The sequence below is a fragment of the Schistocerca piceifrons genome, chromosome X, assembly GCF_021461385.2.
Source record: "Schistocerca piceifrons isolate TAMUIC-IGC-003096 chromosome X, iqSchPice1.1, whole genome shotgun sequence".
Lineage (NCBI taxonomy): Eukaryota > Metazoa > Arthropoda > Insecta > Orthoptera > Acrididae > Schistocerca > Schistocerca piceifrons.
In genome coordinates this window covers 893,615,336-893,634,282 of record NC_060149.1, presented here as the reverse complement: position 1 = coordinate 893,634,282, position 18,947 = coordinate 893,615,336, and the positions used below count along the sequence as shown (strand labels likewise).

At 43.6% G+C, this 18,947-nt stretch overlaps 1 protein-coding gene across 1 annotated transcript in view; it reads left to right on the top strand.

Moving 5' to 3' along the window:
- The first annotated feature begins 630 nt into the window (after positions 1 to 630).
- The window catches only part of LOC124721194, a 45,692-nt gene continuing 27,375 nt past the window's right edge, over positions 631 to 18,947 (top strand). The window contains exon 1 of the mRNA XM_047246039.1: positions 631 to 1,181. Coding sequence (XP_047101995.1) covers positions 897 to 1,181 — 285 coding nt within the window. The 5' untranslated portion in view covers positions 631 to 896. The remainder of the gene's footprint in view (positions 1,182 to 18,947) is intronic.

Here is an 18,947-nt window from a genome sequence, read left to right as displayed (position 1 = left end):
GTTATCCAAGGATTCCTACTTGTCTTTTTATCTATTTGATCCTCTGCTTCCTTCACTATTTCATCTCGTAAAGCTACCCATTCGTCTTCTACTGTACTCCTTATTTCCTTTCCCCTCTTCTAGTCAACCGTTGCCTGATGCTCCCCCTGAAACTCTCAACAATCTCTGGTTCTTTCAACTTTTTCGGTTCCCTCCTCCATAATTGCCTACCTCTCTTCCAATTTTTTTCGGTTTTAATCTACAATTCATAACCAATAAATTGTGGTCAGAGCCCCCATCTGTTCCCGGGAATGTTTAAAATCTGGTTCCTAAACCTCTGTCTAACCACTATATTGTCAATCTGAAACCTTCCCAGTGTCTCTAGGTCTCTTCAAAGTATACAACCGTCTTTTATTATTTTTAAACCACTGTTAGCGATGATTAAATTATGCTCTGTGCAAAACTCTACCAGGCGCCGTAGAAGTCTTAACCTTTAAAATCGCCTTGTTAATTGACAATTTTTGTTAATATTATTGATAGTGTGAGCTCGCTTCAGTATATTGTAGTTTCGATAAACTACTATAATCAACAAATATTGAACGTGTTCTTTGGTAGTCATTCATTCGGTTGCGTCTACTGCAAGTTCTTTGATGGTCATTGTTTGTGTAGTTGTGTACAGTAGCACACGCACAGGTCGCACACTGAATGTTGTGTATACACCGGCTGGCTGCACTGCGTAGTGTGTGTGGTGCCGTTTGGTTTCTGTGGGGAGAGGGTGGCTTCAAATGCTTGAACTATAGCTGGTGTTCACCGTTAATTTACTCGTACAGTTAATTTTTGTGGATAAAATGTGCGGTATTAATTAGGTTGACAAACAACGTTTCTCCGGTAGGTGATAGACAATTACATTATAAGAAATGCTAAGACATCTTACAAAAAATGCTAGAGACATATTTGGCAAATTTAGTTTTAAAAATTTGGTGAATACCTGTGAGTTACGCAAGGTCAGTTCATGTATAATCAAGTCGAGAGGAGCAACTTCATATTATGCAAATAGTTTACAAAATAGGAAATATGTCAACAACCGCCTTGGTGATGCAGGCGTCAATACCAATAGCGAAGATGGATTTGGACGAAATAAAAAAGATTCATGGACAGATTCCATACACTTGGAGCATTCTGCACTTGAATTTTTGGGATGGGTAAGTTTTCTATGCTTACTATTGTTAAATATAACAGTGTTGAATCGTTATTTCGAGTGTGAGTAACAAATTCGTGTAAATATTTTAAAGAGGTAAAGACAAAATGATAACGCTGGCTTTATTCTGCGTGTCAGTTGAACTGACGATTTCTTAGGTTTTTAATATTTCCTAAAAGAAAAACAAATTTGCCCCTACGATACTATGAGCTTTTAAATATGCTAAGTTTAAAACATATAACATTGAGACAGAGCTGTTCACCGAATTTAGACACCATCAGTCAGAAAATGTGATAGTGTCTTCCACTGGAATAGTGTTAGAGATGAGAGACTGAGCGGGAAGTTACACAAAGCCTAGGTTAGGTTAACATGTAATAACTTGAGGGGGGGGTGGTATTAATATGAAATTAAGGTTGTAATAATGGATGAATCCTAAGTGTAGTCCAAAGGTTTAAGTTAGCTCTATAATTAATGCGATTTAAGAACCAAAGTTTCGAAGTTAATTCATAAGACCTGTTTTACGTAATACATAAATGTGGACGATTAGTTTGATGCCGATTATGTACCGCTACATATAGTTCTATATTACATAAAAACTCTGAAAAATAATCAAATTAGCTAGGGGGAGGGGTAGAACACGACTTTCCATCCCCACTTAATTTTGCTATTGACGCTCCGATGGTTCAGTGCCTAACTACATACATTATTACCTCTTGCATGAAATTGGTGTTTTTTCCCCCCACAAGGACGTTTCACGTAGCGTCTGTGAAAGGCATGTTATTATTTTTTAGAAATATGTATTACTCAACCTTGTTTCCTGACATAGTCTGCATGCTTTAGGATCTCCTCCCTATGGATCTCTGAACGAAAAAGTACATCTAATCTAATTTTCGACCATCCTTTCAGGTTTAGATTGGACAGCACTAGGAATTACACGAGGAAAGTATTTAATTTTCTATATTTAATTGTCGTTTCACGTAGCATCTGTGAAAGGCATGTTGTTATTTTTTAGAAATATGTATTACTCAACCTTGTTTCCTGACATAGTCTGCATGCTTTAGGATCTCCTCCCTGTGGATCTCTGAACGAAAAAGTACATCTAATCTAATTTTCGACCATCCTTTCAGGTTTAGATTGGACAGCACTAGGAATTACACGAGGAAAGTATTTAATTTTCTATATTTAATTGTTTCGAGGAAATTTCCTCATTGCAGTGATGGGCCAACCTTTAGTATTGTCGTGTTCTGTATCAGAATATAGGTTTAAAACAATCACACATGGGTTGAACTACCTAATAAGTAAGAGGTTTGATAATATACTATGCCAGTCCATTCAAATTTGCCATTTTAGAAGGTTAACTACCTCCATTTGTCACATGTTGTCATTTAATAAGACACGTGGTAGTCTTAAAAAGTAACTATTAGCTGTAAATGTTTCTGACTTACACAGTCACAACATTATTTATATAAGAATATCGTGCCCTATTGCAGCAGAGTCTGCTTAAAGTCAAAACACAGAGCAGCATCAGCAACATCCACTGTTTGTGTATCATCAATTTTATTTTCATGCTGCAAATAAAGTGAAGGAAGCTGTAAAAGAAATTTAAACAAACAAGAATGTTTCATGTAAAAGCAGGTCACAATACTATCACAAGCTCACTGCATCGATTTAGGTAAAGTGGATAAACTTGGAGAGGAAAATGGTGAACAATTACCCCACAGCACGACCACCACTGGGTCGTTCCATGTGAAGTGGCCTAAGGCTCCCAGCTCAGCCATCTTCAGTTTTGATGAAATTTGTACAGTATGTACCTGAGGGTGCAAAGTTTCAGGGTTGCCTGTAACTTGGTTGAGATGCTAGAGCCACTTTTGTGAAGACCACTTCTACAAGAGGTCAAAAAGTTGTGAAGAAATCTTCAGGTTTGGCATTCCACTGTTTCTAATGCAAAAGAGCTAGGCTCTTGCTTCTGGGTATAGTGGTACAACTTCTTGTACTATACACACAAATGATGGAAGTAGAGTTCAGAAAGCAATGCATTTGGCATAGTCTCAGTTCAAAGTGGGCAACACATCATGTTGCGAGAAATTTGTCCCATATTTTAATGGGACGTAAGTGGTGGAGAAAGTGGACTATGGGCCTGGTCTTTTGCCAAACTACTGTCTGTCTGGGAGTTTAGTATATCACAAATTTTAGTCTGGCTTCTGTGTTTAATTACTGTGCTACCATGCTGTAAATTTGCCAAAAAACATGAATGTATCAAAATATATCTGTGTTCAAAGTCACGTATCTCAAAATGAACACCTATCGCATTACATTCATTAGCAGCATTTGACAGAGCATATTTTATACTATTAGAAAAATATATTTTCATTTTGGTGTCTCTTTGGGTAAGGTGCAAAAATTGTGCCCAAACTATTGATTTTTTTTTGTAATTTGAGAAAAATCCTTGCATTGCTCCATAGTGGCTACGCCATTACCAATCTCAGTGGCTTGTAGCCCCATTGCCAAGGGGCCTCACCTGATAGCCATGCAAAGTCAGCCACAGGTGGGTTTCTTTACTGCACGTTCCCAAACCGAAATTTGAGCATCTAACAGGTTGTCAATCCTGAATGTGGGTATCTAGCAGGTTCCCAAATGTGAATGTGGGTATCCAACAGGTTCCCGGGCCTTGTTTGGGTCTCTTTGTGGTTCACAAGCCATAATGCAGAATTTTTCAGTCATTAAATGCAATTTGTTGCTGATGTCCAAAACTAGTGTTGCGGCAAACTGTATTGCCGCCCTATCATTGAAGCAGCTGGAACTGTTATGACTGTAATTATCTGTTGTTCTGGAATGCAGCATATGTCTCTTCTAACTGGCCAGTAAAATGATTGAGCAGCTCCATGAGGATTCATGACGTTAATCAAGGCATCTTTTTCTTCACATGAAAGTTCAAATATTTTCTATCCACCATTTTCCACCATAAATGCAAGCGACATACTGGCCAGGCTGTAGTTCAGTACTGACAACATGTTTACTAGCAACTTTAGCGCACTGACTAAACTCTTCATCATAAAAATATTCTATGACTCTTGCCGTCACAGCCTCAGGAAGCTTTTCCCCACATTTAACTTGGGCTGTGCCAATATTCACTGTTCAGCTTTTAAATTTCTAGCCTTACGTACCATTCTTTCTGAAAAACAAAATTCTTCCATAGTCTTTTTGATAGACCAGCTTTGGGGAACTAAGGTCAAAGTTTGAATTTCCTGATTATGATTTAATATATGTAATTTGTCTTTCAGTACTAGGATCAGCTGACTGTAATCTGAACAAGTCAAGCATTGCTTGCTTGCGGATGGTTGCTCCAGTTCACTGGGATCAAGTCCTCCCACTTCTGCAACTTTCTTAATGATTGCACCTTCAGCTTGATGTATTTTTCACTTTGCATATCCTTTTGTATCCCTTGCATCAATTTGTTGAAATTTTAATGGTGATATTCCAACAGCTGTTAAGCTTGTACTCAAATTGTGAGCAACATTAGTCTCGTCATCTTCATCTGACCGAGATGTAACTTCCATCTGTGAATATTTCAGTGTATCAAATTCTTCTCAACAGGAAGGGCACTTTTTTTGGCTTGGTTTAATACCAGACACAGTTATACTTTTTAGTAGGTCAGCTGTTTCTATGTTGATCAAGTGCAAACTGTTTTGTGCAGTGTGGTTTTTCTTACCAAAGAGGTTGCGGCACGATCTTTGCAAAAATTCAAATCTTTGTAGGAGTAAAGTGTCATGGTGGAAGCATAGTTGAGCATTTTCAGTAGGGTGTAAACCATTCCGTCTAGTAAGTAATTGTTGTTCTTTTAAGGAAAGTTCCTTTACAGCTTTTTGTCCTTTTAAGACACTGTACGTTATTAAATGGCATGGGGAATCAGTATTTCCAAAACTGCACACATTAACTTGATCTTGGGTCATTCCATGTCAAGTCACCCAGGCCATGACACCCATTACCTAGTTGTGAACTGAGATTTTGTGTACTGCTTTTGTATCTTATATTGAACGTTGGCCAATTTTATTTATTTATTTATTCTTTTCTTACATCATGGATCCAACTGTGAGAATTTCACATGGATGTAGTGTGTGTCAATTTTTACATTGTCAATGACAAGTACTTATAAACTACGTTTACAAGTAAAGATCAGAAAGTTACGTTACTACTACAATGATCCATAACACAATATGATGAAATGAGAAACCTTAGGCCTACAGATGACAAAGTATAAAACATAGTAGATTAAATATGAAAAAGGTCGTATAACCTAGATAGGCTAGTTAAATATAAGCAGTTAACACTGAAAGTGTTACATGTGTGGCAAGAATGTACAGCTTAATGTTCAATTTATACGATAATACATTGATTTTAAGGCAGTTTCTCACTGTGTTTCATAAACTCTTTCAAACTGTAAAATGACATGGCTAAAAGAAATTGCCTCAGAAGCTCTTTAAATGTAGATTTGTTGGCTATTTCACATTTGATTTCAGGAGGAAGAGCATTAAATATCTTTATACCACAGTACTGTACACGATTCTGCACAACCTTCAAATTTTTACCTTCAGTGTGGAAATCATGTTTCCTCCTTTGTGTTGTACTGATGGTATTCACTGTTACATTTGTATAAATCAGTGTTTTTACTTATGAAACACGAAAGTGAATATATGTATTGAGAAGTAGTTGTAAGAATTCCCAGATTCTGGAATAGGCTTCTGTAAGTGCATCTAGGGTCTACACTACACATCACTCTTACAACATGCTTCTGAGCAATGAATGTTTTCTTTGCAAGAGGTTGATTTCCCTAGAAAATAATTCTATATGCCACCAAAGAATGGAAGTAACCATAGTATGCTGCTTTTTAAATTTTGAAATGTTTTCTGGCACTATACCATCTAGTGAGATATTAAGAGTTTCAAAATACTCCTCAACAATCTCTTTACTTAGAACTGCTCTCATTGTAGCAATGTTGCTACACTGCCTCACTGATAAGTGTTTTGGGGATGACTTAGCCCTGTCTCATTCTATCCAACAAAATTTTACTGCTCGCTCTTCGATCAAACAAATCGAATCGGTACCCCCAGGCACCCATTTGAATCACACAATTACACAGTTGTTGCTTTTCTTCGTATGAAGTAAAAACTATTCGTCCTCCAGGTTTCTCCCAGTGCATATTTTTCATTTTATAGCACAAGGTCCGTGTACGTATATTGAATATTTGGGAGACTTTGTTTAGTGACATCATCTTTCGCAAAGAGAACAATAGTACTCGAGAAAATTGTAATCTCGTAAAAGAGTTGTTGCAACTCTCATAATTGTTTTTAAATTACGAATCAGTTCTGCACGTCTACCGTACATGAATCTGGCTTGGTACTCTTCTATATTAGATCCTACTTGTCTCTCTATTCTATTTTGCTTTATATACATTCTGTTGGTAGCAATTGCTGAAAGTTTGATGCAATGCGTTACTTCAAAGCAAACTGTAAAAATTTGAAAATTGGCTGCAGTTTTTAAAGAAAATATGGTATGCTGACAGTTTTTTCCCTGAATATCCTTTCGGACATGTAGTTTCTGAAAACATGTTAGAGTTGCCCAATTAAATTTTTGTAAATTAATGTAAATTAATGTTATTGTTAATTTAGAAAAATATTTTGGACAAGTGTCCCCCGCCCCCCAAATAATAAAGTTTTATCCCACAAAAAAATCAGTTTTGAAAAATGAATGGCACTATCCTGGAGAGAAATACAATTACTAACCAAGAGACATTAACAAGATAAGTACACATAACAATATCCAAATTGAACATAAATTGCAGTACATTACATGACACATGAACACCTTCTTACTTGTGTCATAACCAAATTAAGTGAATGTAAAAATACATAGCATTTTGTTTATAATATTTAAGCATTTTGTCAAAAGCTAATATTGTCAACACTGCCCAAAATGGTGGTGCTGCCGTCTGCATTAAAGTTGATTCGGAATTACACATGTGACAATACACTTTGATGCTCAGATAATATTTTTTTGTATGAGAACCACTTTTCTTCCATCAACTTTGAGGACTCTTTGCTCAGAGAATAAGTATGGCAAGTTGCAGTGATGATACCAACTTAACTTAGAATACGAGGTGCGACAATAAATTAATGAGGCTGATGTGAAAAAAAAAATGTTGCTTACCGTTTTAGTCAAGTTTAGTGTTGTCTCCTTCAAAGTAGTTGCCTTGTGACTGCACACACTTTTTTCAGTGCTTCTACCATTGATGGTAACATTCCTGGAACTCATCTTCTGTAATATCCTCCAAGACCCTCATCACAGCTTTTTGGACATCTTGTGTTGTTTGAAAATGGTGTCCCTTGACCGCCGTTTTGACTGTTGGAAATAGAAAAAAGTCGCACGGAGTGATATCTGGTGCATAAGGTGGCTGTGGTTGTACTGAAATTTGTTTTGAGGTTTTAAAATTGCTGTACTGACAGAGCAGTATGGAACCATTTTTGCACAAATCTTTCTCATACCAAGATCGTGAGTTATTATTAGATGAAACATTTCTCAATTGATGTTCAGTTCTTCTGCAATCAGTTTTACGGATAATCTTAGATCAGATCGCACGAGTTCACGCACCCTGGCCAAGTTTACATCTGTCCATGAGGTTGATGGTCATCTACTGTGGTCTTCATCTTCAACATTCGTTCTGCTTTCACTAAACATTTTATGCCAAGAAAAAACTTGAGCTCTTGACATTACCTCCTCTCCAAAACCCTTCTGAAGCTTACCATAAGTTGTCGTTGCGTTTTCACCCAATTTAACGCAAAAAGAAATGGCATACTGTTACGCAATATTATGCGGTTCAATTTCCACAACAAATGACACAAACATGTGTTAACTTATTACAGCACATCTCACGACTGAGCAGTTGCATCGATGTGCCGCTTGGACTAGAAGCAGCTTATAGACCAAGGTCAAAGGTATTGTGCCTACGCAAGCCTGCAGGGTTGCCACATCTTACAAAGAAAATCAGTCTCGTTACTTTATTGTCACACCTCGTATGAGAGAAAGAAACATCACAAACATCATCATCAGTCCATTAAAATGGGAGTGGTCCATGAGGATGCGTGAACCCTACTGTAACATCTCCACCTTCACAATTCACCTTCTCAACAATTCCCAAATACCAAGAAGAGTCATATGCACATGCAACATAGCAGTTGGACTGCACAGTGCATTCTGGCATTAGTGGTGTAAGTGCATCTGAGAAATCATGCACGATACTAAAATCCGTATCACAGCTCAGCCTTTTTGCTCCAATCTCGGTTGGTGATATTGGTACAATGTGATGCATAGATCGTGTTCCAGGAATTGTTTTTGCACTTATTAAGTGCCGAGAAAGATAATGTCTGACTTGTAGCATTTCATCTTTTGAAATATTGAGAACTGAAGTGCCTTGCAGATAGAATTCAATTAGCTGTGAAGTTGTAAGTATTTGATCTTTGTAAACTCTTTGCAAACTTGTTTTTGTGACAAGTCCTTTAACAGTGCCACCAATACCATCAGAGGGAGATTTTCCATGGCTGGTAGCAAAAAAGGAACAGCTGCACTTTATGTTAAAGTCATGTTCATTGTAGCAGATATTTCTGAAATTCTTAATAATTTTTATATTGTGGACCACAACCACAGCGAAATATTCAACATACACAAGATGAATTTATGGAAATTCACACTTTAAAAAAATTCAGTACAGTCTTCTGAGTCTGGTACACCAATGCAACATCATGTTCTAGATAATCAGAAACAATACAAATACTTTTTGCTTCAGCTGTTTGTCCTTTCTGTAATATATATGGGCAGTGTGAACAGTGCAGCTACCATTGTTCCACTGGTACCCCTGTACTTCATCTTGAACAACAAACTTGAGATTTTCACTGAAATCCATTAAAATTAACACTGACCCTTCTTCATTTTCAAATAATCAGATTTAGATTGAGAAATAAAAGAGTGTGGAGTAAGTTTTTCAATTTTATTAATTAGTTTTCACAGAATTTTGATACAGAAGTGATTTGAACACTTAGTCATTCTATCGATTGATACCCATTGACTGCACTATACCATCTCATTAGGATCATAGTCTTCTATTGCATTTTGTGTGTTTTATGCAATGAACTGATGGGACATTTTTCGCACAGATGAAACATACAGGTTCAGTTATTTATATCACATGTTACTATTTTAATTATATCTTGGTATGTTTCCTTAATAGAAATGGAATTTAGAAGCAATTTAACGTTTTGGTGGTAAATGCACACACACACACACACACACACACACACACACACACACACACAGTATGTACTCCTGATGGTCCTGCAAGTATACACTGTTTTGGTCGAAGAGAAGCAAATTTTGAGAATCCTTCTTTGTCTTCAGGATAATTTTTTAATAGAGAGAATACAGTTTAGTTAAATTACTTAACACAAGACACTTTTGTTATAGGTATTTTTGCTGATGCTCACTTTGGCTTTTTTTCCCAGGCATTATTCTTGTGTTTTCGTCATCCAAATAAAAACTCTTTACTTTTTGCACTGTATTGTCTGGCAATATTTTTTCTCTTTTCTGCTCACTCATTGGTAAAATATCCTTCTCCATAACCCCCTGCAGGTCCGGGGTTAGAATAGGCATGAGGTGTTCCTACCTGTCATAAGAAGCAACTAAAGGAAGTCTCACAGTTTGGACTTCACGTGGTAGCCCCCTGTAGAGTTTGACCTCCATTCTTCAAAATTTTCCCGAAGAGTGAGCCAGTTGGGGAAGGGCGCCTTACATGGTGCATCGTGTGCTGAGACCTTTCGCATCCTTCATCGATGTGGATCTGCACTTCGGCTCATTCTCCAGCTGTTGGGCGAGGTCACCCTTCTGGGTGCATTTTCCTCCATCCATTGTGCAGGAACGTTCTCTGCACTGACAGTGATAATGGACTTGTTTACTTGTTTGCATCTGATATCCAGCATGGTAGCCAGTCCGTTGTGGTGGGGCTGCCACGTATCGTGTTGGTTGTAGCCCCCTGACCACACAGGAGTCGCTCTGCTGATGCCTTTGCCATTAACTCCCCATGTATGCCAAGGAGTAGATGCCCGTCACCCTGGGGCATCAGAACTCCCAGTAATGGCCGTCCTGCCAGGTGGCCTTTGCTGCGGCTGGGTGGCATCCAAGGGGAGGGCCCCTGGTCGAAGTGGGTGGTATCAGGGCGGTTGACACTCCATGAAGCGTAGTACATCACCTCTTGCTGGTGGTCAACCACCAGCAGTCTCCAAGCATTCAAGGGCTCAATTTAATCCACGGAAGTATAACCACAATTCGTTCCCCCCCTGACGATGCCATGGTAGGAACGCCAGGCTAAGGACGACAGTGAATTTTACTCGCCCCGGTACCCAGTATGTACGAGAGCTGATGGGGAATGCTTTGTGTCGATGAAGCATCAGTTTTTTGTAGAACATTTGGAGGACAATTTTGGGGAGGTGGAAGGATTGTCCAAAATGCGGTCAAGGTCAGTCTTAATAAAAACAGCCTCCTCTACCCAGTCACAGGCATTACTCGCTTGTGACAAGCTGAGGCTGTTTCTGTTACTATCACGCCCCATAAGAACGTAAATATAGCCCAGGGTACTATTTTCCACAGGGATCTTCTTTTGCAGTCTGACAACGAGCTGCACGCCAATTTACAGTGGCGAAGTGTTCATTTTATCCGGCGCGTCTATTGGGGTCCGAGGTATAATCAGGTTGCCACCGTTGCCTTCATGCTGGCCTTCGAGGGTGACACATTACCCGAGAAGGTCAAGGTGATGGTCTACCGCCGTGATGTTACGCCATATATCCCTCCCTCGATGTGGTGCTTTAAGTGCTGGAAGTTCGGCAATATGTCTTCCCGCTGTACTTCCAGTGTCACCTGTCGATATTATGGAGAAACCTTCACATCCCAATATTCCCTGTGCCCCGCTTCTCATCTATGTCAACTGCGCAGGATTTTACAGAAAGAGAGGAAAATTATGGAATACGAGACCCTGTACGACTGACCTACACTGAGGCTAAGAGGAAATTTGAATGCTGCACCCTGTGCCTATGATATCTTCCTATGCCGCCGCTACAAGAACAGTTATCACCCCATCAGTTCCGCCAATTCCAGTCGGGTCTCAGAGCTGTAAAACTACACCTGTCCCATTGATGGTGGGGGCGCTTCCCTCCCTCTTGCTCCTGCACACCTACTTCGCGAGCAACTCCCACCATCGGGGACATTAGTCCCACCTTCACAGCTGGAGGAGTGTAAGTCTTCTTCAGCTCCTCTTGCTGTGAAGTGGTCCCTTGGCTCACTCCCTTCCCAGGATACTACCAGTGGCAAAGCGGACACCCGCCAGTGGCTGAAGTGCACACACAGGTAGCTGGTCGTAGGGCTTCACAGTCCTCCTCAGTCCCTGAGACTGAATCAGTGAAGCCCTTCCTTGCCCGAAAAACCTAAGGAGCAGCAAGATAAACTAAAAAAGAGAAAGACCCGCTAGAACCAAGGCACTGCGATGGCACACACACAACCGCTACCTACAAGCCCTGCATCTGAGGATGAAGTGGTGATTGTTGTGTCTGCTGAGGACCTAGCTCTCCCTGGGCCCTTAGACAAAATGAATGTTGATCGCACAGGTACTCATCCGGTGGCAGCAGGTGATCCTGAGGTGTAGACTGCCTCATTGAGTGTTTCATGCCTTCCCAGTCTCACGATAATGTCATACTCCAGTGGAATTGCGACGGTTTTTTCCACCACCTGGCTGAGCTACAGCAACTGTTAAGCTTAACACCTGCTTTCTGCATTGCCCTCCAGGAAACCTGGTTCCCGTCAATGTGGGCCCCTGCCCCCCACGCTATAGGGGATATTACAAGAACCATAGCAAATGTAATAGTGTGTCAGGTGGGTTGTGCATCTATGTCCTGAACTCTGTATGTAGTGAACCTGTGCCCCCTTCAGATGCCTCTTGAAGCTGTGGCTGTCAGGATACGGACAATGCAGGAACTAACTGTCTGCAACGTATATCTGCCTCCAGATGATGCAGTACCCCTGAACGTATTGGCTACACTGATTCAACAACTCCCTACACCTTTCCTACTTTAGGGAGATTTTAACGCCCATAACCCCTTGCAGGGTGGCACCGTGCTTACTGGCTGAGGTAGAGGTACCAAAAATTTACTGTCTCAACTTGACCTCTACCTCCTGAATACTGGGTTCGCCACACATTTCAGTGAGGCTCATGGTATTTACTCGGCCATTGATTTATCGCTTTGCAGCCCAGGACCTCTCCCATCTCTCCACTGGAGAGCCCATGATGGCTTGTGTGGTAGTGACCACTTCCCTATCTTCCTGTCACTCCCCGCAGCGTCATGCCCATGGCCACCTACCCAGATGGGCTATAAACAAGGCAGACTGGGAAGCTTTCACCTCTGCTGTCTCCGTTGAATCTCCCCCACATGGTACCATCGATATGGTGGTTGAGCTGGTCACTCGAAAGATTGTTTCTGCAGTGGAAACCGCAATCTCTTGTTCCTTAGGGTGCCCACGGTGAAAGTCAGTACCTTGGTGGTCACTGGAAATTGCTGAAGCCATTAAGGAGGGCAGGGGCTCTACAGTGACATAAGTGGCACCCTTCCCTAGAGCACTTAAAAGATCTTAAATTGCTCTGTGCCTGCGTTCGCCACCTTATAAAAAGACGGAAACAGGAGTGTTGGGAGAGGTATGTCTCAACCATTGGGTGCCATATGTCACCTTCCCAAGTCGGAACGAAGAACGGACGTGTTTTTGGGTACCAGACCCCAACAGGTGTCCCCAGCATTACCATAAATGGCGTGTTTTCTACCGAAGGAAACATGATTGCCGAGCACTATGCTCGAGCCTCTGCATCAGCAAATTACCTCCAGCCTTTTGCAACCTCAAACGGCAGATGGAAGGAAAGATCCCCTTGTTCACTACACGCCACAAAGAACCTTATAACGCCCCATTTACAGAGTGAGAGCTCCTCAGCGTCCTTGCAGTTTGCCTTGACACTGCTAATGGACCAGATTGGATCCACAGTCAGATGCTTAAACATCTTTCGTCCGACTACAAGCAATATCTCCTCGTCCTCTTCAACTGAATCTGGTTCGATGGTGTCTTTCCATTGCAAAGGCGGGAGAGCACCATCAACCCAGTGCTCAAAACCAGTAAAAACCCACTTGATGTGGATAGCTATCGGCCCATCAGCCTCACCAATGTTCTTTGTAAGCTGCTAGAACTTATGGTGATCCAGCGGTTGTGTTGGGTCCTGGAGTCACGTGGCCTACTGGCTCCATGCCAGGGAGGTTTCCGCCAGGGTCGCTCTACCACTGATAATCTTGTGTCCCTTGAGTCTGCCATCCAAACTGCCTTTTCCACATGCAAACACTTGGTTGCCATCGTTTTTTATTTACAAAAAGCTTACGACACGACCTGGCAACATCATGTCCTTGCCACATTATGAGAGTGGGGTCTCCAGGGCCTGCTGCGATGTTTCTGTTTCCATCATGCCCCATAAGAGCTTAAATATGGTCCAGGGTATCATATTTCACAGGGACCTTCTTTTGTAGCCTGACCATGAGTTGCGCGCCCATTTTAGAGCAGTGAGGTGTCCATTTTGTCTGGCGCATCCACTGGTGTCAGAGGGATAATCAGGTTGCCACCTGTGCCTTCATCTTTGCCTTCGAGGGTGACACATTACCCGAGAAGGTCAAGGTGATGGTCTACCGCTGTGATGTAAAGCCATATATCCCTCCCTTGATGCGGTGCTTTAAGTGCTGGAAATTTGGCCACATGTCTTCCCGCTGTACTTCCAGTGTCACCTGTCAGGATCAGGATTGTGCCTTCACATCCCAATACTCCCTGTGCCCCGCCTCCCACCTCTGTCAGCTGCAGAGAGCACCATTTGCCTTACTTGCCAGACTGCAAGATTCTTCAGAAAGAAAGAAAAATAGTGGAATACAAGACCCTGGACCAACTGACCTACACTGAAACCAAGAGAAAATATGAGTGGCTACATCCTGTGCATATGACGTCAACCTACACTGTTGCTACGACAACAGTACTACCATCTTCCTTTCTGCCATGCACAGTTGGCTCTCAGAGCCGTCAGACTCCATCTGCCCCTTGGTGGGGGACACTTCCCTCCCTGTTCCTCCTGCACAACCTACTTCAGTCCCTGAGACTGACTCGGTGAAGCTCTCCCAGCCGGACAAACCTAAGGAGCAGCAAGTGATCGCACAGGTACTTATCCAGTGGCAGCAGGTGACCCTGAGGCGTAGACTGCCTCATGGAGTATTTCATGCCATCTCAGTCTCACAATCATATAATCCTCCAGTGGAATTGCGGCAGTTTTTTCCACCACTTTGCTGAGCTACAGCAGCAACTGTTAAGCTTTACACCTGCTTTCTGCATTGCCCTGTAGGGAACCTGCTTCCCGGCAATGCAGACCCCTACCCTCTGTAGCTGTAAGGATTATTGCAGGAACCGTAGCGACTTCAATAGTGTCAGGTGGAGTTTTCATCTGTCCTGAACTCAGTACGTAGTGAACCTGTGCCCCTTCAAAACCCTCTTACGGTGGCTGTCACAATAAGGATGACACAGGAAATAACTGTCTGCAATGTATATCTTCCTCCAGATGGTACAGTACCCCTGAACGTATTGGCTGCACTGATTGATCAACTCCCTAAACCTTTCCTACTTTTTGGAGATTTTAATGTGCATAACCCCTTGTGGGGTGGCACCATGCTTACGGCCGAGGATCCGAACAGCCTTTTCCAGATGCCAACATCTGGTTGCCATCTTTTTTGACTTACGTAAAGCACACAAGATTACCTGGTGACATCATATCCTTGCCACATGGTATCAGTGGGGTCTCCAGGACCCACTCCCGATTTTTATCCAAAACTTCTTGTCGCTCCATACTTTCTGTGTCCAAGTTGGTGCCCCCCCCCCCCCCCCCCCCCCATATCCAGAAGAATGGGGTCCTCCAGGACTCTGTATTGAGTGTATCTCTATTTTTAGTGGCCATTAATGGTCCAGCAGCAACTGTAGAGCCGTCCATCTCACCTTCTCTGTATGCAGACGGCATCTGCATTTTGTACTGCTCCTCCAGTACCGGTGTTGCTGAGTGACGCCTACAGGGAACCATCTTCAAGGCTACAGTCATGGGCTGTAGCCCACGGCTTCCAGTTTTCAGCTGCAAAGTTGTGTGTCGTGCACTTCTGTCGGCATCATACCGTTCATCCGGAACCAGAACGTTTCCTTAATGATGATCCACTCACTGTAGTGGAGACATATCAGTTCTCAGGACTGGTTTTCGACGTCCGATTGACTTGGCTTCCTCACCTTCGTCAACTTAAGCGGAAGTGCTGGCAGCACCTCAGTGCCCTCTGCCGCCTGAGCAACACCAACTGGGGTGCAGATCACTCTACGCCTTTCAATCCTGCCTTGATTATGGGAGTCTGTTTTATGGTTCAGCGGCACCCCCCAGTGTTGCGTTTACTCGACCCAGTGCACCCCTGTGGTGTTTGCCTAGCGACAGGAGCTTTTAGGGTGAGTCCAGTGACCAGCATCCTGGTGGAGGCAGGAGTCCCTCCATTGACAGTCAGGCGTGCACAAGTACTGGCCAGTTACGTTGCACACATTCATAGTCCTCCCGCATCGGCGGCCCGAGTCAGGGCTTACGATAGTGGTTCGCGTCCAGTCCATTCTGTCTGAACTGGAGTCCTTCCCTTTACCACCTCCACTTGAGGTCCATTCACTTACACCTCCATGGTGTAAACCTTGGCCAAAGCTTCGCCTGGACCTTTCACGTGGCCCCAAGGACTCCATTAACCCTGCGCCACTCCACTGTCATTTCCTCTCGATTCTCGACATGTACCTGGACCATGAAGTGGTTTACACCGACAGCTCAGTGGCTGGTGGTCACGTAGGCTTTGCGTATATTCCTGGAGGACATACTGAACAGCACTCCTGCAGATGGCTGCAGTGTTTTCGCTGCAGAGCTGGCGGCCATAGCTCGTGCTCTTGAGCACATCCACTCGTGCCCTGCCAAATCATTTCTCCTGTGTACTGACTCCTTGAGCAACCTACAAGCTATCGACCAGTGCTACCCTTGTCATCCTGTGGTAGCGTCCATTCAGGAGTCCATCTATGCCCTGGAACGGTCCTGTCATTCAGTGGTGTGAGGGTGGACCCCAGGCCACATCGGAATCCCAGGAAATGAACTTGTCAACAGGCTCGCCAAACAGGCTACGCGGAAACCGCTTCTGCAGATTGGCATCCCCATAACTGACCTGCGTTCTGTCTTCGGCCACAGGATTTTTCGGCTTTGGGAGATGGAATGGCATAACAGTACACACAATACACTGCGTGTCATTAAGGAGACTACGAATGTGTGGAAGTCTCCGATGCGGTCCTCTCACATGAAATCACTTGTCCTCTGCCAGCTCTGTATTGGCCATACGTGGCTAACGCATGATTGCCTCTTCCGTCGCGAGGACCCACCTCGGTGTGACTGTGGCTCACAAATGACGGTTGTCCACTTCTTGCTGGACTGCCCACTTTTAGCCGCTCTGTGGCGGACTTTTAACTTTCCCAGCACTCTATCTTCATGGCTGGGTGACAATGCCTCAACAGAAGCTTTAGTTTTACATTTTATTCGTGAGGGTGGGTTTTATCATTTGATCTAACAAGGGGAGGCCGCCAATTGTGAAATTCAGGTTCGATTCATACTGCGCATAATAAAAGCTCATGGCCAGAGGTGTAATGTGGCAAAGCACCAAGATGCACTTCTCAGCCGTTGTCGAGAAAATCGACAGTTAAAAGAAACCGTTGCAGTGAAATACTCTCTACGATTAATAATTTTCTACAGCGTCGTGGCGCCGCGGTAAGCGCACGGCTTCGTAATCCGAAGGTCGCCGGATCGAAACTCGCGCCAAGCAACCTTTTTTTTTTTTAGTATTTGTTTTTTTGTAATTCAAATGTACACACGCACACACACACACACACACACACACACACACACACACACACACACACATATATATATACATATACACTCCTGGAAATTGAAATAAGAACACCGTGAATTCATTGTCCCAGGAAGGGGAAACTTTATTGACACATTCCTGGGGTCAGATACATCACATGATCACACTGACAGAACCACAGGCACATAGACACAGGCAACAGAGCATGCACAATGTCGGCACTAGTACAGTGTATATCCACCTTTCGCAGCAATGCAGGCTGCTATTCTCCCATGGAGACGATCGTAGAGATGCTGGATGTAGTCCTGTGGAACGGCTTGCCATGCCATTTCCACCTGGCGCCTCAGTTGGACCAGCCTTCGTGCTGGATGTGCAGACCGCGTGAGACGACGCTTCATCCAGTCCCAAACATGCTCAATGGGGGACAGATCCGGAGATCTTGCTGGCCAGGGTAGTTGACTTACACCTTCTAGAGCACGTTGGGTGGCACGGGATACATGCGGGCGTGCATTGTCCTGTTGGAACAGCAAGTTCCCTTGCCAGTCTAGGAATGGTAGAACGATGGGTTCGATGACGGTTTGGATGTACCGTGCACTATTCAGTGTCCCCTCGACGATCACCTGTGGTGTACGGCCAGTGTAGGAGATCGCTCCCCATACCATGATGCCGGGTGTTGGCCCTGTGTGCCTTGGTCGTATGCAGTCCTGATTGTGGCGCTCACCTGCACGGCGCCAAACACGCATACGACCATCATTGGCACCAAGGCAGAAGCGACTCTCATCGCTGAAGACGACACGCCTCCATTCGTCCCTCCATTCACGCCTGTCGCGACACCACTGGAGGCGGGCTGCACGATGTTGGGGCGTGAGCGGAAGACGGCCTAACGGTGTGCGGGACCGTAGCCCAGCTTCATGGAGATGGTTGCGAATGGTCCTCGCCGATACCCCAGGAGCAACAGTGTCCCTAATTTGCTGGGAAGTGGCGGTCCGGTCCCCTACGGCACTGCGTAGAATCATACGGTCTTGGCGTGCATCCGTGCGTCGCTGCGGTCCGGTCCCAGGTCGATGGGCACGTGCACCTTCCGCCGACCACTGGCGACAACATCGATGTACTGTGGAGACGCCCCACGTGTTGAGCAATTCGGCGGTACGTCCACCCGGCCTCCCGCATGCCCACTATACGCCCTCGCTCAAAGTCCGTCAACTGCACATACGGTTCACGTCCACGCTGTCGCGGCATGCTACCAGTGTTAAAGACTGCGATGGAGCTCCGTATGCGACGGCAAACTGGCTGACACTGACGGCGGTGGTGCACAAATGCTGCGCAGCTAGCGCCATTCGACGGCCAACACCGCGGTTCCTGGTGTGTCCACTGTGCCGTGCGTGTGATCATTGCTTGTACAGCCCTCTCGCAGTGTCCGGAGCAAGTATGGTGGGTCTGACACACCGGTGTCAATGTGTTCTTTTTTCCATTTCCAGGAGTGTATATATAAAAAATTCCCGGCAATCAGTTGCAACAATGATGCATATAATAAATTGTTGAAAGTCGTTTGTCGTGGAAAAACTGGCGACTTCGAACATCATTATGTTTTCCGCAAACAAATTTGTATTTCACAAATGTTATTAATTGTCTTCATAATGTTAACCACGTATAGTTAACGGAAGACGTAGAAACGATATTCCGAAACGAATACGTAT